Raw genomic sequence first — 25,539 nt, 5'->3', positions numbered from 1 at the left:
AAAAGCTACTCTACCTACTCAACATTAGCCAAGGGGAACAATGTCAAAATTCAGGACAAACACAATATTGTTGATGTTATGTAAGTTCTCTTCTAATAGAGTGACTAAAATCTGTACTCATTAAAAAGCCTGCAGAGGTTTTGGTAAGATTTCAGTCATCACTAGCTAACGGCATGTTTCTGAAAATATACCAATATAGTTTGTGTCACATTTTCTTAGAAATAGGAAGTTAACTCTATGCTTTAGTGGTAGTCCATTAGTTAGAGGCAGGTGCTAGAAGATTCACATAACCCATCTATGTTTCTCAGTAATAAGAACTTTGTTCTGTATCGAAGGTTCAGTTTTTTCAGGTTTTCCACGTGCATGGATTCCTCAAGCAACCTAATATCTAAGCTTTCAAGTAGTCACAGGTGGTTAGGAATTCTCGCCCCTTCTGTCCATCAGTAGAAATGCTGGCTCACTCATTAGGGAACTCTATCACTGTACAACAGTGCCTGCTGAAGAGGATGAAAGGGGCCTGGAAGTACAGAGGACATACAGTGTCTCCAACATTTTTCTTCCCCTATAGCATGTAGTTCCATATTTTCCCATTAAGCAAAATCTAATACTTGCCAAGCACAAAATAGGATCAGACTGGAAGTACCTGCAGAACCTGGCAGGTTAACAGGAAGTGATGCACCACTTGAGCTTTCAATAGCTGTTTAACATTAAACATCTGTTGGTGATGGTTAGCTCTGATAAGGATTTCTAGAGCTGCTAACAGAGTTTCCCAAACACCTTGCTGAAAAGCAAACAAAACAGGAATATGGTTTAAAATAAAATGCTGAGTCCACACTGCGCATAAAAAATAATTAACAGATTAGGAATTAGTCAAATCATGATCACTTTTTTGCTAGTGTGAAATAAGATTCAGTGACTCTAAATGGTCAAGTCCAAACTAGAAACCATCAAAGTTATGCTAAAGCTACAAAAGATTACATTTTACGTAAACCATGTTTCATGTATTCTTTGTTTTGTTAACACCAGATGGTTAACTTCACATAGATTTTTCCCCTTAGAAACTTGTCGGAATTGATTAAAAAAAAGTAATCCATTCAACCAACAAAATTATTTACACACGTTACATTTACAGAATTCAACGCACTAAGGCAACCTGCAAAACTGACAGTGGGAGCTTGACACTGCTACCAGCTATTCAAAATAAAACAAGAACCATTTATTTTTAGATGTCAGTAATTATTCAAGTTTTCTAACTGAAGGAAAGCATTCCAGACTTCTAAGCATTTTTAATTGACTTTCAGACTTTAAAAAAAAACTTACAGAAAGAGACTTATTACCTTTGCTTTAGACCAAATCTTCCAATCAAGAAGTAGCTTTTCTAACAATTGAACATCTTGGATAACTGCTGTAGAATCTGTGTCAAGCACGAATTGCCCATTCTCATTTATATAGAGAACCTCACCACTGCAGCATCCTTCAAGGAGAGTCTTAAAGAGGGCATGGACATATGGAATATTTTAAGTACGAAACAGATCAGTTGTCCTACCAGCCTTATAAAAAATATTTATGAAGACATCAATCTTTTGACAGGGAAAGCACATACCTACTACCTGGCCAGCTTAGAAAATAACTTGAGTTCACTAACTCTATTGTAGGCATTGCAGAGGCTCAAATCTTACAACACCAGTAGCTGCATTTTCAAGTGTTAAGTGGTTTGAGCACCAAGACAGGCACTCAATTATTAGACAATCTATAAGCCTTAACCTGGCCTTTTCCTCCAAAACTTTACAGCTTGAGAATTATATTCACACCAAAGCTCTGAAATTATAGAAAGCTCAGCCCTTGTTTTATTCAAATAAGGGATTCCATAACAGTTTTGTCTACCAAAAGACAGTTTGATTGTGTGTTTTCCCATATATACTTACACATACACACACACAAATACACATTTAAAATATCACTACTAGGTATTTTCACAATCAACATACAAAGACTACCAAGTAAACTTTTAAGAGTTATTGCCAAGATGCTTCAGATAACCAGCAGTTCATTTATTTGTTTTCAAAATGCACAAGCAAAGGCCTTGCTGCTTATCCATCTTGCAGTAAGACCACACAAAAAGATCAGGGTTCATCCACTACATACAAATTTTTCTCCCTGGCAACTTAGGCTAGAAAAACAAAAATAGAATCCAGCCATTCATTAAATGTGTAGGAGTTTAAGTTTACTCAATGGTCTTTGCTCTCAATAAGAAGTTGACTTCCTCCCACCCCCGTGAAATGAGGATCTTTCAACTCTTTTTACAACTCTCCCATCAGTAGTTCAGCTGAAGGTAAAAACACTCAGACTGAACTGGTTCCAAATCACTGTTCTGCCTTTGAAGCATCTTTGCAAATGTACAATTAAAATCAGAAGTTTCTAAACTTGTGCTGACATTCAACACAGCATCAAGTTTAAAGAGTACCTTCAGCATGCGAAATCCAACAATGCACTTTGGTTTGATCAACACTCTGTGAATCATGGAATAACCATTACAATTTTTCATTTCCTGTATTCTCTGTTGATTGTATTTTGTTAAAGACAGTATAAGTTGCAGTGCAAGAGCCTGAGTGTCTTCACAGCTGCTGATCTCTACAACCTGAAGAAAAGATAAGTTTAATGAAAGAGTTTGTATGGGAAATGTTTAGACAAAAAACTAAAAAAGTGTTTACATAAGTAGGTTAATCCAGAAGTTATGAAAGATTTTTCAGAACACATAGATAGGCAACAAATGACAGTTATGTCCGTACATTCAGATTTTTACATCTGAAGTATCGATCCATACTGTGATAACTTATCTACTAAGAAAATGAGGAGTCATTACAAGCATTCCTTTATAAGATTATTCTAAACAAAATTTAAGTAGAAGATGCCAATTCTTGTTATACAGTGAAGTCACAAATTCCTGAAGCACATAACCCACTAATAGGAATAAGCTTTTTTTTTTTCTGCCCTAGAATAAAAGACATTTCTTAAATCTTCAAGGCAAGTTTTAACTTTAAGTTCCTGGAGATGGAGTACTTCCACCTAGACACATCCGAACAATTATGTTTTATTTTGTCCATAAAAACAATTTGACAAATGAAGACAGTGGACCAATTCTTCCCTATTCAATTCTTACAACTCTGCAAGCCCAAGAAGGAGCAATTTTTTTTTTTAACTGGAAACTTGTACAATTTCTTAGACAGGATAAACCTTTGAACATGGCTAAACAGCCTCCTTTCAGAAAAGCTCTCAGATAAAGTTCAAGCTCTGCACACACTGTAGTTTTACATTTATTTGTATTTGCATTGTGAATATCCTGAGCTTGAAGTCCTATTAGGACCAGCTCTACAATTCTCCTAAAAATTTGTTCTGACATTCAGAAGCCCCAGTGCACCTCTTACGTACCAGCTGTACTATAAAAATCATTACACAATTCAGTAATAACTGCTAAGTTCTCTTGCAATGCACTCATGCCACAGTTCCCTTACACAAATTTTCTTTAAAAACAAATCACATACAGACTTTTAAGATGCATTTGGCAGTTGAAATACAAGATTTGCTGCCTGAAAGGACTGTTTTATACAGGAAACCAGATGTGCACTGTTCATCTTCCACCCCTCTTACCCTGGCAAAGAGGAAAACAAATGCACCGCTTCCTCCAATTTCATGTAGTATACCCTGAAGATTTTTATATTCAATGGGCTGAAGTGTTTTCAGGTGATGAGAATCCAGGACATTGCTCTGAACTTCTTTTGAACTGAAGGGCCTCTGAGAAGGTACAGTCTTCACTTGACCTTTCAATCTAATAACAGGTTCATATATGGTGTACTGACTGGGACAGCATGTGGCATAAACAACAGCAAGGCTTTCCTGAAGCAAGAGACACTTATTAGCCAGAAATAAGACATTTAACCAATTATTTGATATAAAAAAAACAGAAAAGCACACAGAAAAGTCACCTAACTACAAGTAGCAGCAACTTCAGTAGTTCTTTCCTGCTTTACCTTTAGCATGCTCTAAGCTCCGTATGGATGCATGCATACTAAAACACAAGAGAATTCCTGAACTTTAGCAAATCTATGCAATCATAATTTATTAACTTCTATTCTGTAAAAATTAATAAATAAATCTAAAGACCCTCCTCTTACCACTGAAGGATAAGAACGGTTTTCCATAAGAACTGTTACGAACAAGATTATAAGAAAATAAGTACACGCAAGTATTAAGCATGAAAAGACTTAGACCAAAACCAACTCCATAAAAAGTAGCTGACAAATTTTCACAGAAAACATGAAATTGACCATATCAGGGAGGTCAGAGTAATAATTACAATTAAGATATTTGTTTGCTATGCAGAAGTTGAGACAAATTCTTCACTTGAACATGTGGCTCTACTCTGGTTACCTGGTGTCATACCAATCACTTTACCAGTTAGTACTGACGTTTAAAAGGATTAGGTCCACAAAAAAAAGATTCTTTGCTTACAGCTACATTAACATGATCAGAGAATTCCCTCTAGTGGGAACAATTCATACAGCAGGTGTTACCTGCATGAAGATAATACTCTAAATGAAAAAGTCTCCACTGACAAAAAATACTTTATTCTTTTTCTAATATAACTAATATTTACATCTGCACTTGGCATGGCTGTATCAGCCAAGGAAGATGAGAAAAGCTATGATCTGCCAGCTGAAAGATGACTGCTCAGCCAAGCTTTCAGCTGTCAAAAAACACTGAAGAACTGGAATGAAGTCTTCTGCTTGCTGTTAAAGTCAGATTAGTCCTCCTACCTTCCCGGTTTTAATGCAAAAAGTTGAACTAAGCTAAGCTGCTCCTCACCATCTTTATGAGGATCAAGGGGAGAGCTGTCCATTCATTCTAGGGCAGGTACATAATTCTAGTGGAGCCTGCTTCTCAGAAGAAAGAAATATACATGTTCCAGCATCTATAATACTGTACGTAAGAATTGTCAGAATCTAACCCAGATCAACACAATCTCCACACAAGGTGTCTACTTCAAATCCCACTGAAATAAATGAGAAGATCTCTGCAGTGATTTTAATGAGAAGTGGATCTGCTCTTGTCTGCTTTGAGAAAGTGAAGCGTTTCAAGAGACAGCAGGAAATGCTTCCCCAGTTTCATCAGTTCTAAGAGACTAGAAACCACTTTTAAGAAACTTACAATCAAAGGTCCAACATCCACTTCCTTTTTTGCCATGAAGAGCTCCTTAATTTGTTCACATTGTAGAATATCTTTACTTATGTACTTAGAGCATTCAGTCAATGTTTTGCCGTATTTACAAGGCATTACAGATGTGAAGTCCGGTCCACACGTGTATAAGTAAAATGCTTCCTCTGGTCCAATCTTTGCACCTAAAATCCAGAAAAGACATTAACTTCTAATTATGCAATAAAGCAAAACTTACATCTAGACTTTTAGACTTCACAAGGAAAATTACCAGCTAGTTTTTGCAGCTGATCAGCAGAACTGCTGATCAGAAGCAACCAGTAGAGTCCAGTGCTAACTACTACAGACCAGTGAATTCTGTCAAATATCACAGATCAGAGCTAAAGGACAGTGAAACCATATCAGGAAAGTAGTGTGTATGCACTGAATACAGCATATCTGAATATTCAGTTACACTGGTTGGGTTGTTTTTAAACTGAAAAAAAAATCTCTCCAAGTCTCGTCAGTTTTCAAAGCACATCAAGATTACAGGTAGTACAAACACGCTATTCAACTCTCCATGATGTTGTAGAGTGATTCAGAAGGATCCTTCAGCAATAAATAGCTCACTACAACCAACAAGAGGATAAAAAAATAATGTTGTAAAAGGAAGATCAAATGAACCTATTATCCCCGTTCCAGACAGCTTATCTTAGGTAAGATTTATGAGAGTGCATCTTCAAACGAAGCATCTCTACCAGTTGCTTAAGATCACAGAATGACATAAGTCTATGACATCTGAGTACATGACAACCGGATAGTGGTATATCCACTGCTCTCTGGAAATGTTAATTGTAGTGGCTGTAGTAAAATCAGACGATATAGATTCACCATGTAGAGCTGATACTTAAAACAAGCATCTCATCTACTGCCTGCACAAATATAAAGTGTCCATACACACAGCACATCCACACACCCCAGCAGCCTAAGCCACTGCACATGAGAAAACACGAGAATTATGACCAGAAGAGTCCTGCCCTTTCTGGGGCTAAACAAACATTTGGAAGCCCTGGACAAAAGATTCTGAAGAGGAAGGGGAATTATATATCTAAGAAAACTCTCAAGTAACTTCAGCAGTTTCAGCAATAAGCACATTGAACAAGGACCATTCAGCAATTTAAATTTTGGTTGCTTTTTAATATTCTTTGTGTAATTTGAAATTAGTAATTCAGAAGCAGGTAAATTAAACCCATTTTCTAGCAGACAGACTGAGCGCTTTAAGAAAAAATAGGGTGAATACTGCCATCTCTTCATGCCCTACCCCAAGGTATTATTTAAAGAAATATAAACAAATGGCTGAAGTAACTAGAATTGCCAGCTACAGCACAGAAATGGCAAGACAACAGTGGCAGAAGGACACATTAGGAAGTCCTCAATAAAGAAATGTTTACTTCCTCTCTGATACATTACACTACTGAAAAATATATTGTCCGGACTGTAATAAGTTAGTTAGCATGTTAAAAAAAATCAAGTTAATTCTTTGATCAGGAAGGGGGAAGGAAAGAAGAAATGAAGGCTTATGCAGGAAAAATAAACCATACAGAAGTATCACTGAAGAGAAGCAGATTTCCAAGATTCCATCTGCCTGACAATCGAAGCAGTTCTTCTTGAGATGATGTACAGTGGCCAATCATACAAAATGTTTTATTACTGTCAGATGACAAGCTTGATTTCCTTGGGAGAGCATAATCTAAGTTGATCTCACATTTCCTAAAAATACATAGAAAGAAGTATAAATAACAGAAAGTGATCGGATTTGCTACCTCAAGTATTCAGCTTAGACTTAAAATAGTTTTAATATTTAGCAGATCAGAAGCCATATTGCTATTGACATTAAGTTACTAAAACCATCTTCAACTTCTAGGCACCTTAAAACTCATTTTCATAGTGGTGTATATATTCAAATACAGCACAAGAGGAAAAAGGAATGAAGGCGGCAGCTATGTTTGCCATACAGCCAGAATTTCCTAGACCGAAAATTTCTTCCTCATTCCCTGTGACTTCAATGAAAAATAAACTGCATATATACTACACAGGCACCTGAGTGACCATCTCTTCTTGAAAAACAGTGCTGTTTTAGAAGAATTTCTATTACTCTGAGAAAAAAGCACAACCAAAAAGGGAAGTCTCAGATCATGCTAATGAACATACTGAAGACCAGGGTTCACATATGCTGGAAATCATGCCAAGTATTTGCTTTTCCCAAGGAACTTTGTCAGAACTGATGTGCTGTACAACCACGGGCAATAAGCCTGATGCTTTGAGAAAGTGTCCAGTGAACCTTATGGGCAATTACACAGGCAGACTAATTGGACTGTAAAGGTCATCAGAAGTTCCCCTGGAAGAATGTAATGGTTAGCAAATAGATAACTCTCTCTAAACAGAGTGGCCTCATTAACTGTGCACGTGCATAGCATGGTAGTATTTTTCATTTCCCCTGCATCTCCATATTTGGGCTTCACTATCTACCAGAACAAAGACTGAACAGCAGAAGGGGGGAAAATTAAGCTCAACTTGTTTAAAAATCAACTCCACGTAAGTTTCAAGAACAAACTAAATCAAGTGTTACACTTCACAATTTCAATCCCAGGTTAATCATATGTAGAAAAAGTAATATGCGGCAGCTTTAACAACAGCTTTAAGAACAACAGTCTTGAAATTGCTTATCCATGGATCAAACTGTAGAGGAATTACAAGAAAGAAACAGAAAAGAACTTGTGATGCATTTGATTACTTTAAAATGGAATTTTTTAACCACTTATTTCGTATTTGGGATACAAAAGAAGGCTTCATTGTCTGGACTTCAGGAAAAATGTAACTAACAATTTAATTGATTCTTCTTCCTCTAACCAACGTGTATTTCACACGGGCCCAGGCCCACTCAACCTAGTATTAGGGTCCTCAAGTTTTCAGGGGGAGCAGTACTTCCCAATGCCAACTGAGACCTTACCTGAAGTACATGCTGCACTTCTCCCCTATTTCTCTTGAAGAAAACAATTGACTATCTTCTCTTCATCTCTTCTTTATTTATCCTTTCAATCATATTTCTCGTACTTGAACTACACCTCCTTCACTCAGATTCTTAACTTAACCAGCAAGATCAAGCCTACTGCTAACTTCTTGCCATAACTGGTTTTGGACCTTACTCTCACGGCCTTGTAGTATTTCTCTCTTTCATTTATCCACGACTGATAAAGAACAATGATGTTTGAACTGAAAATTCTCAAAGTAATCAAGACAATCTGGAGCTATGGGAATTCCAGTGCAAGACTTCCCTCTCCTATCCCCCAGAATCGACTTCTCAAACAGAACTTCAGCCTGCAGTAAAGTAGCATAGATATTTTCTTATCAGATAATATCTTTTGAAGATCAACTACTGTGTAGTTTACCTCTGACCAGAAACCCACAGGGACAGCTCTCCATGGATATTTTTCTTGCTTTCTTGCTTCTGCTTATATTTTATTGCCAAATGTTGCCACCTGCCCACAAGGAAAATATTCTCTGGAGATTCAGCCTGTGCCAGCAGGCCAGCTTTCATCTCATCATTTGGATCCATGCACATACTATGAAAACAGAAAGGGTGTTTTTTTTTTTTTAAACTTGCTTTTCAGACCCATATCTTAATTTATCAGTTACTTTGAGGTGACATTTTTCTTTTTTTTTTAATTGGTAATCTATTTAGAATGCTCAACAAAATCTAGGCAAACACATTATGCTTTCAACTGAATTATTTAACTTGCATGAATCTACACATACGTATCAATATTTAAGATGGTATCTGTATTTCACAGGGGTCAGAGTACCTAATTTGTTTTGGTTTGGTTTTTTAAAATAAAATCCTTCATAAAATAAAGTGCTCTAAAATACCAACACGGATCTATTTTAAGGATCCATTTCTTATGGGAAATACAAATGCTAAAATGCGTTCAAAAGATTGACACAAGGATTGCCATGATAAGTATTATAAATTTTCACATCTAAGGTATGAAAACGTAACTACAAAAGATTTTTGCATATGTCCATATGTTTATTTTGTCACTTTATTAGCATCTAAATTGCTACCCTGCATCACACTGTGTTTATGACCGACCTTGTATTTCGCTATGGCCAATTATTTATGTTTGTCTATATGAAACATGCGAGACCCAAGATTTAATAATACTGTAGACTCGTATATAATAAACTGAACTTAATGCATGCAAAATAGGTCTGCTATAGACATTAGTGTTCTATTCTACTGCAGCATTCTCTGCAAGCTGTTACTAGAAGTTAGACTAAGACAATACATACGCTTACAAAACAACTTTTGGACCAATGCACCATACCGAAATATGAAAGCTCCAGTGTTCATGTCTGCCCAGATTTGTATCATCAATGCTTTGGAACCCAATGAAATTATATGAATACAGCCATCTTCAACAAGTTTATCTCCCAGGCTTACGTACTCCATTCCTATAGATTTGGTTTCTTCTAGAAATACAAGCATGTTTATAAAAGCAATTACAACAGCAATGCTTTTTTTAATTATTATTATTAGATGAGCTAGTATATACAATTCTCTTCCGAAACCTGGGTCTCTTGTGTTGAAAAACACATTAAATAAGCACTTCATTTTTGTTTGTAATCAAGCAAACACACTAAGCATGAATATTTCATCTAATTCAATGATACTTTTAATACGTCATATATTATATTCCTATGTAGAACCAAAAGTCTTGTTGTGCACCAAAAGCGTAGACTTCTTTTTCCATTTCTTTTTGACAAATCATGCTACCCTTTAACCCTTTAAGAATGATTTTACACCCAATATTTTTTGCTTTACTTTATGAAGTGAAAGCACAGGCCTTCTCACAAAAGCAGCTCTAACAGTTCTAAGATTCAGTCCTCTCCCACTTTTTTTTTTTTTGCTTTTAAGTTGTAAAATAGAGGTATTCAAAGTATTGCAACTGGGAGGTATTTTAAGTACCTCAAAGAATTTCCTCTTTTATAAATTACAATCCAAGAGATTCTGCTTCAAACACTTTGGGACCTGGCAACCCCCTACAATAGTATAAACAGATAAATGTTTTTACAGCTATTGATATCTATGATGGCACGCACGAGGAAAGTTAAAGGATTTATATCAAATTGGCTTCAGGCTCATGATGGATTTGAAGCAGCTTTTTAGCTAAGAATTCCAATAATTAAATCTTAAATCAAGAAGTTTTTGTAGCTCTATATTAAAAAGAAGAAACACAAAAGCCACTTGCTTCATCAATACTTAAGAGACCAGTAAACTCTGACAGTAGTCATTTCTTATGACCTTTCAGCTGCAGCACTGAATATTCTCTTCAACATAACATGAAGCAGCATAAAGACATTTTACTGAAGTTAAAAATTCAATGAGAACACTAAATTTCTAAGGAACCAGGCATGAACCTGGTTTACAAAAAAGCTGGAAATGCTTACTCTAAGTATAACTCACAGTACTCAAAGAACACAACAATGAGAAATGCTAAGCCTTTCTGTTCAATACTCAAAAGAAAAAAACTGCAAGCTTTTTGTATAAGCCACATCAATTAGAAATACTTGTAACCAGAGTCCCTCAGTGCTACCTAAACAGGAACAAGAACTATATTCTTACCTGTACTATCAAAGCTGTTCTCTCTTACAGAGAAAAGTCTTCTCTTGACTTTCCTCCCCTTCTCCGTTGAGTTTTCCATTTCACGAACACACTCCAGATGAAACCACAAGGAAACACTGAAACCATCAGACATGTGTGGCCAGCAGTTCTGTCCAACTAAAGGCAAGTGAATTGGGGCCACGTGCCAAGAAGAAAGCAGTTGATGACTCAAGTTTTCACCATCTGCCTCTTTCTTACTCTGTGAAAGTTTTGTTTTTTTTAATAGTCCGGCAGTTTTGCTGTTGGAAGTGCCAGTGGATTTTTGTGAAGAACTACTCAAATTTGTGCCATGTAGCAAAGGGAAAGCAAGGTACTGTAATGGGTTCATATCGATATTAGTTTCTATAATCTTCAATACTCCCTTAAGCAGTATCTCCTAGAAATAAACAAGCAAGAATCAATCAGGTAATTCCTGCAGCTAAAGCAGCACCCATTCCTGAAATGGAAGTGCTTTATAACTAAGGAAATTACTTCAAGTTTAACAGTATACAATATTCCGTCATCTATAACCATAATGTCAGTCTACTCAAGACAAATCTTGTTTTCTTGAGCTGAAGAAGAGAGTTCCCAGTATGTTCAAGAACACAGATTTCTAAATCCTCTTCTCCTCTCCTGTCACACTTTCAAAACACGAAAGGGAGTTGTTTCAGCAACTGAATTTGGTCAGTTACAGAGTTTCTGTTATTACATCCTCATTTCCCAAAATACTTGGGTACAAAGAGATTCTCTTTTTGCCTCTGAATTTTATTATGTGTTACTGAAGACATACCGTACAAGGTGTCTTCTCCAAAAATATCCGTAGGAGAAGAGTTAGTTCTTCTGAACATGTCTGTGAGCTCATCAAAGAAACGAGCAGGTCTACCAGCACCATCTGACATGCTAAAAATAAGAGATAATATTCTTCAGGAGAATGTTTGGAAATCTTTAAAAAAAATGTATTTGATAATGTTAGTAGAAAGAATTAACATGGAATTTAGAGTTTTGTGAAAACACTTTAAGCTCAGGAAGTTGCAATGATTACAAAATGAATTACGAGAGATTCAACTACTTCCTGACAGTAGTACTATTCAAAATTTACTTGAACAAATCAAGATTGCTACTGCAAGCTTGGGTTTCAGGTTTATAAAACAGAGTCTGAAGGTTTGGGAACCTAGCATCTAGGTTGCTTATATTCTCCCAACAAAGCCATAGTTTAAAGTCCTCAGATGGTTTACAATGTTGTGTGAGCTACCTTAGGGCAAGTATTTAATTTGCTTCCATGTTTTTGGATTAGCTAGGTATTTTCTGAATAGAAATAAAATCCAATCAAGATATCACTCAGTCCTCTGTTATGAAGAAATCTGAAATAACCTACGTTGTAGTACTAATTAAATTTAACTCCATCACAACTGCTATTTTTCCTGAAAAATGTTTGTTAACATTGTCACCTGAGGTCTGTGATTTCAACTGTTGTTTTCAGATCTGTCAGCATATGTTTAAATAATGTAATCCCCACTGACTCAAATTACCCCTTAAATACAGGGTTATTTACACATTAGAAAAGTGTCAGAAGAGACACAGGTACACTGATTCATGACTGCCAATGAATTTACTTGGTAAATTTTGTGTTTGCATTATGGGCTAAAAAATTTGAGGTTGTATACATTAAATTATAAAAAAATGTTATTTGAGTTAAACTTTGAACTCACCATGAAAAGTAGACTCTGTTTGTATCAGTATATTCATATATCTTCCCAAAATATGTTTAACAGCTCCCTGTTAAAAAATACAGGGAAACAATCAGAAGAATACACCAGCCCACAGAACTAATGAGTAATTTATTTCAATTTATGTCTACTGCTGATTTAACTAAAAATAATTCCACTTATAAAAAACTTCCATAATTTGATGTGTTTTCTAATGAGCATGCTTTCATGTTCTGTACAGTTCAACTGCATCATGAGAAAGGCTTTGAAATCCAGACGATTAAAGAAAGAGTCCCTTGCCACTATGCATTCAGCAACTGGCAACTGCTGCCTTGACTTCTCTCCCAGAACAGAACTACATAATTCAACAGGCTACGATGAAACACAGTACATTAGTATATAACAATGCAATATTCAAAGAGACTTTAACTTCTCCGCAATTTTTGGGCAAGATTTTAAAAGTAACTGAAAAGTCCAAGTCACTTCCTTAAGAACAACACCCTTCACAAATATCATCTTAGATAAATATAATTCAAAAACCTAACATATTCAAAGTTTCTAAGCTCGCTAGTTCAGTAGATTTGTAAACTCGCTCTAAAACACACAATTCAAAATAATATTTTTCATATTTTCAGTAAGTCATTTCATGTGCTGAAGTCCACAAAAATAAAATACATTTGTGGAAAAGATTTAAAGCTAGTAATTCACACAAAGAACTGGAGTACTAAATAAAATGTTTTCCCACTTCAGCCTTTCCTGCTTTTGGTTTAAGCTGTCAAGCACTAATAATGTTGCTTCTTAGTCAAATTACTGTATATACACAAAAACTAAGTTATTTAGTCATATTATCTTCCTCTGGAGAAGAAGCTTACTGAATGAAGTTATTTAAAAGCAAAAAAAGCTAGCTCCTTGAAATTCCACATGATCAGGAGGACACCCCCATGTGCTTAACTGATTTGTAATATAAACTTGTGAGGAATGTTTGAAATATTTTTCAGGTACAGCATCGAAAGTTTCAAAAAAGCATGTTCAATACATACATGAATACATACTTATATATTCTAAATATAAGACAACCTGATGGCTTCTATATTTGCACTTACAGCTTTTGTGATTCAATACTTTTGATTCAATAAAACAACTGTAGGTCAACTGCCTTTCAATACATTAGCTAAGTAATGTTTCTGGTAACTTTTTAATCTAATGCAGCTTTCCTGGCAATATCAGTCCTTTACATTATTTCAGGTCTTACAAAACACCACAACGAGTATTTCTGAGTTCAGACTATTTTTTTTTTCTCTGTACAGTTGCTACAAAACTGAAGAAAATAAGCAATTGCTGAAGCGTTGCCTCTGTTCAATAACGTTTTTACCTGTTCTATAAGTACAGTGGCATTTCTTTCCTTCTGGTTGATGATTTTCAGGCAGCTCTGGAATACATGAGCAAGCACATCTAAACTTGCATTACCAGCTGAGAGCAAGTTTAATTCTAACATGCAGATTTCAGGATATATTAATTCTCCTTGATTGATGTTTTCAGTTAGGTCATTAAGATAACCTGAAGGACCAGTACGTTCTGGTTCTGCCTTTGTGTCTGCTCCTGAAAGAGAACATTTAACTTACTCAAACTTACTCAGATGAATACAGTTTGCATGACTTAAGTAGCATATTCAAGGTCATAATTTCTCCAATCTTCTCAAACATACAAGAATAGCCACTAGTGTATCAGCAGTTTTCAGAAGTTAGGAAAGCCTTCTATTCTGCTTCACCTTTCCCTGCTTTCCTGCCAACACAAGGGCAGGGACGCAGTTTCCCCCATTACATGTTCTTGAACTATATGCCTTCATTTCCTGGGAACTGGACACACAACAATGATAAATATGCAATTCATAATATAAGAATCTTTCTAATAGAATTTCAGCTTCTATACAGAACTCTGACCCTGCCAAAAAACAACAAATGTAAATGATCTTTATGTTTATAGGTAGGGGGAAGATGATGTTTAGCCATTTAACTCAGAAAATGCACGACAGCACATGGAATGTCTCATAAAAAAAACCCAAACATTTAAATTCGACCTCTTACGTACCCACCTCTTAGGAAGACTTCAGGACATGTCATTTTAAACTAAAATGATTTGATACAGACAGACACACTACCTGCAATTGTTTCATGGAAATATTTTCCAGTTGAATTTATAATTCAGAAATGCTTTTAAAACATGCATTTGTATACCCCTTTTTAAGTCACTACCAATGAAGTCTAGTCATACAGATAAACAGCAGTAGTGGAATGTAAGTTCACATCACAAAGGAAAAAATTAAGACATACCTATGTTCAAAGTTACACAAGAAGAAGAGTAAAATACATACATACTAGTTGTTGAATATCAATGGATGCAACCAGACTATACAACTTCTACTAAGTTTTTTTTAGTACTAAATAAAATTTTCAGCATTGACTTACAGACAAGCTACTGATAAGCATCTCTAGAGATAATTGCTTCTAGATCACACTAATAAACGTCAAAGACAACCCAATATAATTTCAGAGCAAGAATCCTGTAAACCAACATACCCAAGACAGAACAGTTCCTGTAACACTCAGCGTAGGAATAGTCATCTTCACTTCTGGGGGAATCCAATTACAACTGCAGTGAAAAATCTAACCTATCTGCATCTGTAAGAAGCCTCTGATGGTCACCCTGCTTTTGTACATCTCAAAAAGACAACCAACCTTAGCCATGTCAAAGACTACTTTGCATATTCAGAAAGTTCACATTTACCTCCATCCTTGGTTTCACTGTCAGGGTTACTTTCACTATCTGCTTCATATCCTTCTTCTTCAGCAAAAAGTTTAAGGCTACAGCACTGTGACTCTTCAGCTTCTTCAGATGTATCTCCAGGCTGTGACACGGACTCCTTTTCAGTGTAATGGGTCTGCAGAACACAAACAAATTCACCACCTTGGTTCAGAAAAACAAATAGTTTTTCCACACCCACTGGGGAAAGAAAACAAATTGATCACATACTTCCAGGAAACCCAAGACTCTTTTTAAGGATACTGCACTCCTACATAGAAAATTGACTCTGCAAAGATGGATTCCTATTACTAATTATCCCCAAAAACCTGTTTCTCCAAAAATAACCATTGTCATCATTTTGACATCCACTCTTAGCTCAAGACATATCTGTAGTCTCTAAGGTATCTGAACATCCATCTCCTGAAGCTCTCCCTTATGGAGTTTTTCCATTCCCTACTGTAAAACAGAAGGGTGAGGAGAGCTTCCAACTTCAGGTACTTCCATAAAGCATAATACAGCTTGCTCTTTTTTAGCATGACTCATTTCAGAGCAGCAAAAGCGGGGAGCATATGAATGTGTCATTCAACTTGACATTTGCAGATGAGAATCAGAATTTTCAACAGCTGCAAGAATCCAGCAGATTTAAACCTTATTTAGTTTAAAAATGTAGATCTGAACAACATAACCTTGATCTAGCAAACCTTGCAGAATTAGATTTGTTTAGTCAGTGTTCATACCTTTTCTATTTTCTCTTCAGAATGATCCAGGTCAGCAGAAAAAGTGCCCAATGCAAAACGAAGCAGTGAATCAAACAGAGGCTTTGCCAAGTCAGTTTCTAGCAGTTTTGACTGAGCAAGTTGTTCTCGTATTTGTAGTAAGATATCATCCACACAAATATTCTAGAGTTTAGAAGATAAACATTTTGATTTATTATCGTTTCGGTTAACTAAAATAGTCCAGTACTTCCATTTAAGAATGCTCCCTTCCACCTACACTAATCAGTCTTCCAAGCTAGAACTGTCAGACTGCACTGAGTCTCCTACAATAACAAAGACTCAACAAACACATCGTAGGTTAAGCAATCCGCACACTGAAAAACCAGGCAACTTACTATTTCCTTAACATTACACGTGAAAGCGCTGTTTCAAAAAAACAGGCTTCTGGAACACTTTGCAGTACAGAGTACATTCAGACCACATCACATTACTAGAGAGGTTAACAGAATAGAGGGTGGTAAGCTCAACTTCACAAAAATAGCAAGTGGCTCTATGTTGCAGTTCTCACACAATTTATGAAAGCAAAAGGAGATAGATAAGCTGCTAAAAAAACCTCAAGATGGTAATTAAAATAATATAACACAGCGAAGGAGTCTTCCATGAATAAATAACTTCTGATGGAATGCTGAATCAGTTCACCTCTAAAGCTTAGAGGTGAACTTAGTTTTTCTCAGGTGCTCCTTAAATATCCCTGCCCTTTAACGCTCCTCTTTCCTCAAGCATCAAGCTCTGCTCAAGATGTTCACCCAAAGCTTAACATGCAAGTCACTGTGTACAACTTGTTTCTTGCCTACACGACTCTTCTTGGACTCCAGATCTGTTTCACATTCTCCAGTGAGCATCCTTTCAGAAGTCTCTACCACCATTCAGCACTTATCAGCTCAAACAGCCAACACAGAGTGTGTGACTGGACAAAGGAACTACACAGGAAAAAAAAAAAAGGGTAAATGATACCCAACTAGAAAAAAGCAGTCACAGCCAGCCAGCAATATACAGTAGTCAACATCCACCACTGCATTTGTGGGCAGAGGAAGACACCACTTTCCTCTAGTCAAGACTATTTTAGGCCAAAGAGGACAAAAATAAAATCTTCATCTGTTAGGATCATAGTCCTAACACAGTTCTTGGACTGAAGATACATTAACTCAGAAAAGAGCGTATGATGTTAAGTTTTGCCCCTCAGCTATATTGACCATGGTAGCTCAAATGGTAACAGACGGATGAAAAAATAAATTGGAAATACAATTCAAAAAAGCCAACAGGGTAAAAATCTCATTCAAGCTGGATCACTGCCATTCCACAAGACTTCTCCAGCCACCGAGAAGCAGAGAATTGGCATGAACAGGGATCCAATCCAAAAGGGATGGAAGAAAGATGTTATTTTAGAGGACAAGCAAAGAGGTACAGGATACTAACCAGTATTTTATTACATAATGAAAGGGGCAACAAGTTGATGCATGGAAAGTTGCCTCCACAGAAAAAGCAACTGGAGTTTGTCCATCTGCCTACTCCTATTCCTTCATACCTGCTAACCACTACCACCATCAACTAGATATACTGCTTAACTGCATGCCTTAAGTATGACAGAAAATATGCACCATAACAAGAGCAAACTTTATTTAAACTCCAAAAACAATCCTTCTGATGGATTACTGACAAAATAACATTGTACATAACAAATACAATTAAGGTAAGCTAAGGGAAGTTGCGCATTACCTGATGAAACATCTCTACTTCCATCTTCTGCTGTGTGGTGCTTGCACTGTGTAGACATATTGTCAGCAGAGCTTCTAGAAGTCTGATACCCTGAAGTGCCCATTCAGTTTCTTCTCTTACAGAAGGCTTTCTCTCTTCAAGATTTGCAGCTGAAGCATGTTCCCTACTATCAGGGCTGTCACAGGAGACACATTCATACACCAGCTGTTCTGCAACAGCAAGACTGTCAGAACTATTGAGCTCTGATTGTGTCACTTCCCTGCTTTTAGGGAAATGAACAGAGTCATCTTTGCTGAGATGTTCAGCATGAGCACTCCCACGTGAACTTTTGCTTTCACTCAACATTCTCTCCCTTTTTTCTTGTTCTTTCTCCTTATTTTCCACAAGTTTCTGAATTATGAGGATTAGCAGTCTATGGCATGCTTCAAAACCTCCAAGTCTATGGAACTGTCTCTGGAAAACTGAACTATACAAATAGATGCAACGACACATGGACCAAATATCAGCAACCCTGTAAATATGTTCCAGAGAGGGCAAAGTAAGGCTTTCCAGTGACAGACATGGTAATTTATGGCCTAATGGCTCACTAGCTGTACTATCATATCCTGATGTATCTTCAGAGTCATTAGCTGAATCCAGATCACCATCTGCTTCTTTACTTACACATAAAAAAGCAACACAGAGAAATAGGTTTATTGTGTTGACATGAATGTCTTGACTCTCAAACTTTTTCTTTCTTGGGTACGCCTCTTTAAGGCCAGCATAAAACTTGCTCAGGCTCTGAGGAACTTCTGAAGCAGTGTGCTGGCTACAAAGAGAAGCAGGCAAATCAGATGCAGACTCCTTGTGCTCACCGTTGAGGTCTTCTAGCTCTGGCACTGCTTGGTCTTTCTGCTGTTCACCAAGGCGAAGTATTAAAGTCTCTAACACTTTCAAAGAATAGCTTCTTAAAGTATCTAAGTAGTTTAATTCAGTCATTTGATTCACTCCATTACAACTCAGAAATAAGTCTCTAATCACCCTGTAAGAGAAAGCATAACAGAGTTTCCTTACAAATCAACCACGAATTCATTATCTCGTAAGATTTCTTGAGACATTCATAAGACGCGACATCTAAAAATAAATCTGTTCTACACACCTGAGTGACACCAAGGCCAAATCATGTTTATAGTAATTGCTATGAGCACTGTACCTCAGGTATGCAAGGTGGGCTAGAGGGCGGTTTGTCTGCTTTACTCTACAGTCTCTAAGCATCATCCATCTAGTAGAGGAAAAATTTAACTTTTTGTTAAGCTATGACACAGGGACGTAAAACCTTATGTAGGGTTGACATTGGTTAACCACTAATAAGACCACAGCAATGTACATGATGTCCAAAGCATTAAAGTGTTCAACTCTATAACATCTGCTCTGCAACAGTACTTCCACGCAACTTTTTATTAACAGCTGGAGCTAGTCAGACCTCTCAACTTTGTAGATTGCTTCTCAAAGTCTTCTCTGAAGACTTAGAGTTTTACTTGCTATGTCTTTTTAACAGCTTTAAACAAAAACCGTTAAACAGTACCTGAAACACATTTCAAGCACAACTTTGTGCTATTGTTACTGCACAAAGTGTTTTTTTAATGTTGGCATTCTTCCAAGGTTATTTTTCCATTCTTTCTACTGCCCATGTATTATGCTGAGATCATAAAGAATTTGGGGTAAGGACCTGCAAGTTTCTTAATGTACTGTTTGCTTACAGAGATTCACCTTCCCTACCCTCCAATTTCATTCCCACATCTACTAAATTCACTTCATCAGGACTCCAACAGAAAAGATCAGAATCCTTCACTGAAGAAAGGACACATTCATATTCTTAATAAAACATACGGAAGTTTACTCAGAAGCTATTTGAGTGCATAACAAATAGAAAGTTTTCTACTTCGTATCGTAGAAGATCGTTTGTTTTCTCTTTTTTAAAAAAAAATTAAAATTATTCCTATTTAGTAGATACTAGGAAAAGAGAAACAAACCAGAAAACTTAGGAGAAATTCCCACCGGGAAGTGAAATGAGAATCTGTTCAACACTGACTCACTTTACTATGAAGAATTAAGAGGCAAAGATATACCACATTAGACAAAGACTCGGTTCCTACACGCATTTTTTGACTTGTCAAAGGCCACAGCTCATCACTGTAGAACCACAGCTTTCTGCAGCTCATGAATCTAACAGTAAGTCTTCTGCTATTTATCTTGTCATTCTCTGTGATATCCAAGTACAAAATACAGTCCAAATAAGGTTTATGTTCTAATCAGCAACAAACAAGCAGAATTCTGTACTAGATAATTAGTACATTTTCCATTAATAAGCAGAAAATCTACCAACCTGGATTTAAGCAACGCAGGAAGTGACTGCAAGTAAATCTGAAGTACTTCATAAGGCAAACACTGGCTGTGGGAACTGCTTGTGTGTTTATCAGCTGTAATTAGTCCCAGCTGTTGAGCACGGCAAGCTAGCTCAACCCCTTTCTGAAGCACTGGATTATAAATGCAATTATATAGTTTCCATTGGACCACTGCATTTCCCTTTTGAATTAAGTGGCAAATATGGCTTGCAACCTGCATACCGCGTAGTTTGTCTTCTTCAAAAACAACGTCCCGATAAGCCTCCAATGCATCCCATCTCAGCAACACATCTTCAGATCCACTGCTAGGCAGAATTCCCTGAACTCTGCAGGAGGAACTAGATGCAAGACCAGCATCATTAGAGTTGCCCTGCAAGGCATCTTCCAACTGCAAAAGCTGATCACAGTCAACAGTACATATATTGCATGATGCCTGTATAATTCTTGGAGAAACTTCCGCTCCACCCAGCTGATCTAGTATAAACTTGTTAAGGATGTTCAGTATGTGCTGTTGGAAATTTTTCAATATTGGTAACTTGGAAGCACGAAGCAATGGGCCAATCACAGATTTGGGGTCCATACAACAGCATATTCCTACATTATGTATACCTGAGAGAATATGAACACAAGTACTGCTCAGAGAAACTTGCTGCAACAAGTGCAAACACTGGTGTGCACAAACAGCAATGCAACAGCATCTGTCAGGATAATTAACTTCTCCATCAGCTGTCTCAAAGGGATTTCTGGAAGCTTGGTTTTTAAAAGCAGATACAGAGAGCCCAGAGAGATCTCTGTGGTGATGCATGAAGTAAGAGTACTCACATCGTCTATGCCGCTTTCTCGTACACACTGACTGATGGAGTTGCTCTGATTTCACTTTTTTGACAGTGCTGATAATTTTCATGATGCTGTTGATAAGGGCTTTCAGATGCTCTGGAGCTTCCCCAGTTACTCCCTCATTCTTCATACACAGCCATTCCATTTGAAGTACTGTTACTTCAAACAGCTTAAAACCTTGATGCTGTATGAACTCATGAACAAGATCTATAGCTTGGCTAAAGTAGAAAGGATTAGAGGCTGCACTCTGCAGGCAACGGATCAAGATCTGCAAGACTCCTTCTATAACTTCAGGTAGAAGCAAAGCTCTGTGATGATATCTAGATAATACGAAGTCATCCGGAATGGGCTGCTGTAGTGTTTTCTTATACTCCGGAGTAAAAGGATCAGGCTGTTTTTCCAAGCAAATTCTGATTTTTAATGCTGCTTTAAGTAAGTCTGTTACATTTCTTCTCAAGTTGTCAGGCATTGTTTCTGTATTGCTTATATCTAAAGACATAAGATGCAGCACTGTTCGAAACAGCATCCTTTGGATCAGAGCCACAGGTTCTTCTGTCCACCCTGCAGAAACCACTTCATTTTCCGTATTACTACTTAGATTATAACAGTCTCCAAATCCTGATAAGAATTCAGTTAACGTGGGCACCACGCTAGCTGAAAGAGCAGAACTGTGATTCAAAGTAATATCAAATCTGCACACCTTCTCTAGTAGCGACAATAACACGTGGCATAAGTCAAAAGGAGAGTTATCCGTGTTGCTCTCAGCAATCCCTGCAACTGGCTCTTTAAAAAGCTCTGGATTTAGCTCATGTGCTGGAATAATTCGGCTGGAATCTTCTAGATTAGGGACATCAGGATTAGAATTTGGTACCACTTCAGCAGGTAAGAAATCACTTCTACCTACAAGGTAGCTGTCCCTAACTGGGCACGTTAAAAAAGGCTGCAGGAACTGGGAACGTCTGTGTTTCATCGTTACAGTATTCTTGTCGTCAGAATTGCCTTCCGAATCTGAAGTGGACAGCCGAGATCTTCTTGCATCTCGCACAGAATAACGATGAGTGGTTTTGCGCAAACGTCCACTTTTTCGAGATCGAGGATTTAGCTGTGCAGAAGCCTGAAGAGATGAACGAATGCTTCGATCTAATCCTATCTTTTCCTGAGTAGATTTCACACTTGTATTGTTCTCTTTGGTCATGCAAACATCTACTGTAAAGGGTATATTAAAACCTGTTGCAACAGAAAGACAAAGGAACATTAAAAAGAACATTAAAAAGAAACTGTGCTAGAAAAACAAAAACAGGAAAAATACTGTAATACTTTCAGCTTCAGAAGTGTGAGCAGCATCATACTATGCCATGCTTTTGCACATTTGACGTTTACAAAATAAAAAGTCAGTAACAATTCATGTTTAGGAACCAAACTGGCTTTCCTTTAAATCCTAGACAGCTGAATTCATTTTCTAATTAGGGATAGATAAATTGTGCCAGCATTTCCTAGAATTTACTTGTAGGCACAGCTATTCAATCCTCTTAAAAAAATAAGATAACATCAAGGCAGATGAAAAGATTTCTCAGGGGAGCAAGGGAAGGAAAGTTTAGTTTGAAAAAATCTTTTGGCCTGTTACAGCCACTAGTTATATCCAAGCTTGGTTAAGTTGGACACACTAATACAGTAGCAGTAAAATATCAGTCAGCAGGACTCCAGCTCCAGGATCTTCCCCATTACTTACTTGTGGAAGCTGTTCTAGGTAGGAACAAAAACATTACTTATTTTCTGCCCACCATTTGCGGGCAGTAAGCATTGCCAAACAACTCCATCCAACAAGTAAAAGAAACACTGAACTCCAAAGGGAGCAAGAAAAGGTCTTCAACTTGATTACTCAATGATGCTTTATGTAACTCAGAGGCTATAGGAGCTGAGTGCCTTAACTCACAGCCCTTTTATAAGAATGCATGAAGATATGGTTACAGATTAAAGGTTTTTTCCTATTACTACCAATAAGTACAGAGTAGATCTTTAAGTATACAGGTCTTAATCATTCCAGCTTTAACTGCTCCAAATACAAGAAGCAGACATATGTTGTGGACTTTCAGCAATAAACAGGGACAAGTGGGAGACTGACATGAGTAATGTTTATGTTTAAGATGCGGAATGCTCCTATGAAAGTCAAGCCAAGACGAAATACCTTTCAACTATGCAGCATGAAGTATGGAACAAGAAATGTCTTATTCAATGTGAAAGAAGATTTTTGAAGAATAAAATACAATATTTCCACAGACTTGTATTGGTCAACTCAGACTATAAACAGTTGAAAAAGAAGTGGGAAAAAGTTTGTGGATGCCATCCAAGAGCATATAACCACTTTTAATCAGTGGCAGAACAGTATTCTTCTGCACAAAGCATACAGATAACCCAGCAAACAATGGCAAGTATTCACCATCCTCTATGTTCAGTGTTTAGAGAAAACTGTGATCGTTAACAATAATGTACCATCCATCCCCCCCCCAAAAAAAATCCCAAAGCCCACAATACAGATATAATCATTAAACTGTAAGAAAAGATGCTCCTGTGTGCAAGCATGACTGCCCCTTGCCATTTCACAGTCATAGCTGCAGTGCTTGAGGAGCAGCTGCTTTGGAGGCAGGAAGTTAACTAAGAGCATTTTATCAAATAAAGGCAATTTCCTGCACAGGAAGAAAATAAGCTAGCTAATATAGATAGGTTCAGATATTTTATTTCAGATCAAAGAAAACAAGCTCTCGGTGTGAAACTGATTATATCATGTTTACTGCTTCGGTACCGCAAGCTAGAAATTTCTATCAGGTGAAAACTACATTATGCAAAGTGTAAAACCAGCACATCTCAAAACCTGCTTCAACAGCAGCATTTTAAACTAACATTGGAAAAGTCACTAGGCTATCATAAGGCCAAAATATTTAATTCAATCACACTTCCAGAAACATGGAAGAAAGATGCCAGTTACATAATACTTTACATAAATAACTACCCTGCTGGCATTCTAAATACCATACAACTCCAAACATTAACAAAACCCTTAGATTTATGGAGCTTTAAAATTGCAAAGAACACCAGGAAAGGTTCAGGTGAGAACACTTCAGAATTCTTCTAAACATACAAGTAACCTGTTTCATCCTCTGTTTTATCTTCTAAGAAAGAAAGAACACAAACACAAAAGCTCCCCTCCCCCCAAAAAAGTTGCTGTCACTTCCTAGTTCACTTATTGCACAGTTTATCTTGTATCATCTCTTTAGTTTCTTGGTTTTGTAATCATACCTTCCACTTCTTTGATTTAAACAGCTTCCTCGGCAATTGAATCCTTGTGATTTAATTCTGTTCACACATCAGTTTTTCCTGACATAGAACATCCAACTAAGATGCAGCCTGATTCTGTTCATAATCACCCAGTATTGTTCGATTTTCAAGGCCTACCTCTGTGATGTTCCTTCTAATTTCATGCTCTGTTACAGGTAAGTCTTCAAGCCTATTCTCTAACATTTCTTCAGTTTTAGAAGAAGAAAGTTTCACTCAATCTCTGACCAGCCTAAAGCATCCTGTTGTGTTTTTATTTTAAATTAACCATTAAGTTTTTCCTCCTCCTACCCACCATGAAACACTTTACACTTTCAAACTCCTTTCCAGTCCTCTCCATAGCACCTGAAACCAACCCACCAACAACAGAAAATGATCTTACCACTGTTCAGATACACAGTAACGTGAGCATCGCCTTGTACATAAACCAAGAGCCTTTACCTTCTCTGTACAATTTTCCTTGTATGCTGACAGAACGTCAGTATTTTTAAGTTTAATTTCTTTGTAGAATTTCCACCTTCATTCTATGTTAAGAGGCCATGTATTACAACGGATTTCTGATCTTCATCTGTCAATGCTATATACAAATACAGTGCATCACATTTTCTAGATCCTTAGTACTGTAACTAATAAATCTTACCTACTGCTTTTTCTTCTTGGACAGGGATTTTCCAGACCAGTGGCAGAAGTGACAGAAGGAGGGTCAGAAGCTCCTCCCGACATGTCAGCTCCTGTGTTTGGAAGGAAAAAAGAAACAATCTTTTGTACTTCCCTCCCCCCCCCCTCAAATAGATGAATCCTCCAGCTCATTTTAAGAAGCTATAAACTTTCAGTTCCCTGTGTCTTTTTGCTGTTCTATGCAGGACTGGAAAGACAACCTAATTGCAAAGTATGCTATAATCATTAACCGGAACCAATCAGAAAGCATCTGAAATATTTATTAAACTTTTACAACCCTTTTTCTACAAAGCTTTTCAAATCCTTTTTGTTGAATGAATTCCTCACCTACCACAGAAGAAAACCAGGAAATTAAAGTTGAAAGCAAATAATATAAGAAGATGGAGAATTCCAACAATTTATTGGTTGCTATACATCAC

General features: G+C 37.0%; 1 protein-coding gene across 1 annotated transcript in view; it reads right to left on the bottom strand.

Annotated features, from left to right (window-relative positions):
* Window positions 1-25,539, bottom strand: part of LYST (lysosomal trafficking regulator) — a 76,563-nt gene that overhangs the window by 31,953 nt on the left and 19,071 nt on the right. The window contains 17 exon segments of the mRNA XM_021392074.1: window positions 644-781; window positions 1,338-1,487; window positions 2,465-2,638; window positions 3,649-3,894; window positions 5,206-5,396; window positions 6,800-6,960; window positions 8,640-8,813; window positions 9,576-9,720; window positions 10,874-11,288; window positions 11,682-11,791; window positions 12,601-12,667; window positions 13,970-14,196; window positions 15,382-15,535; window positions 16,137-16,298; window positions 17,892-18,912; window positions 20,257-22,339; window positions 25,083-25,173. Of these exon segments, the coding sequence (XP_021247749.1) occupies window positions 644-781; window positions 1,338-1,487; window positions 2,465-2,638; window positions 3,649-3,894; window positions 5,206-5,396; window positions 6,800-6,960; window positions 8,640-8,813; window positions 9,576-9,720; window positions 10,874-11,288; window positions 11,682-11,791; window positions 12,601-12,667; window positions 13,970-14,196; window positions 15,382-15,535; window positions 16,137-16,298; window positions 17,892-18,912; window positions 20,257-22,339; window positions 25,083-25,173 (5,709 nt within the window).

The sequence above is a fragment of the Numida meleagris genome, chromosome 3 (assembly GCF_002078875.1).
Source record: "Numida meleagris isolate 19003 breed g44 Domestic line chromosome 3, NumMel1.0, whole genome shotgun sequence".
In the NCBI taxonomy this organism is placed as follows: Eukaryota; Metazoa; Chordata; class Aves; order Galliformes; family Numididae; genus Numida; species Numida meleagris.
Note: the sequence above shows the minus strand (reverse complement) of the source record. Positions and strands in the feature narration are given on the sequence as shown.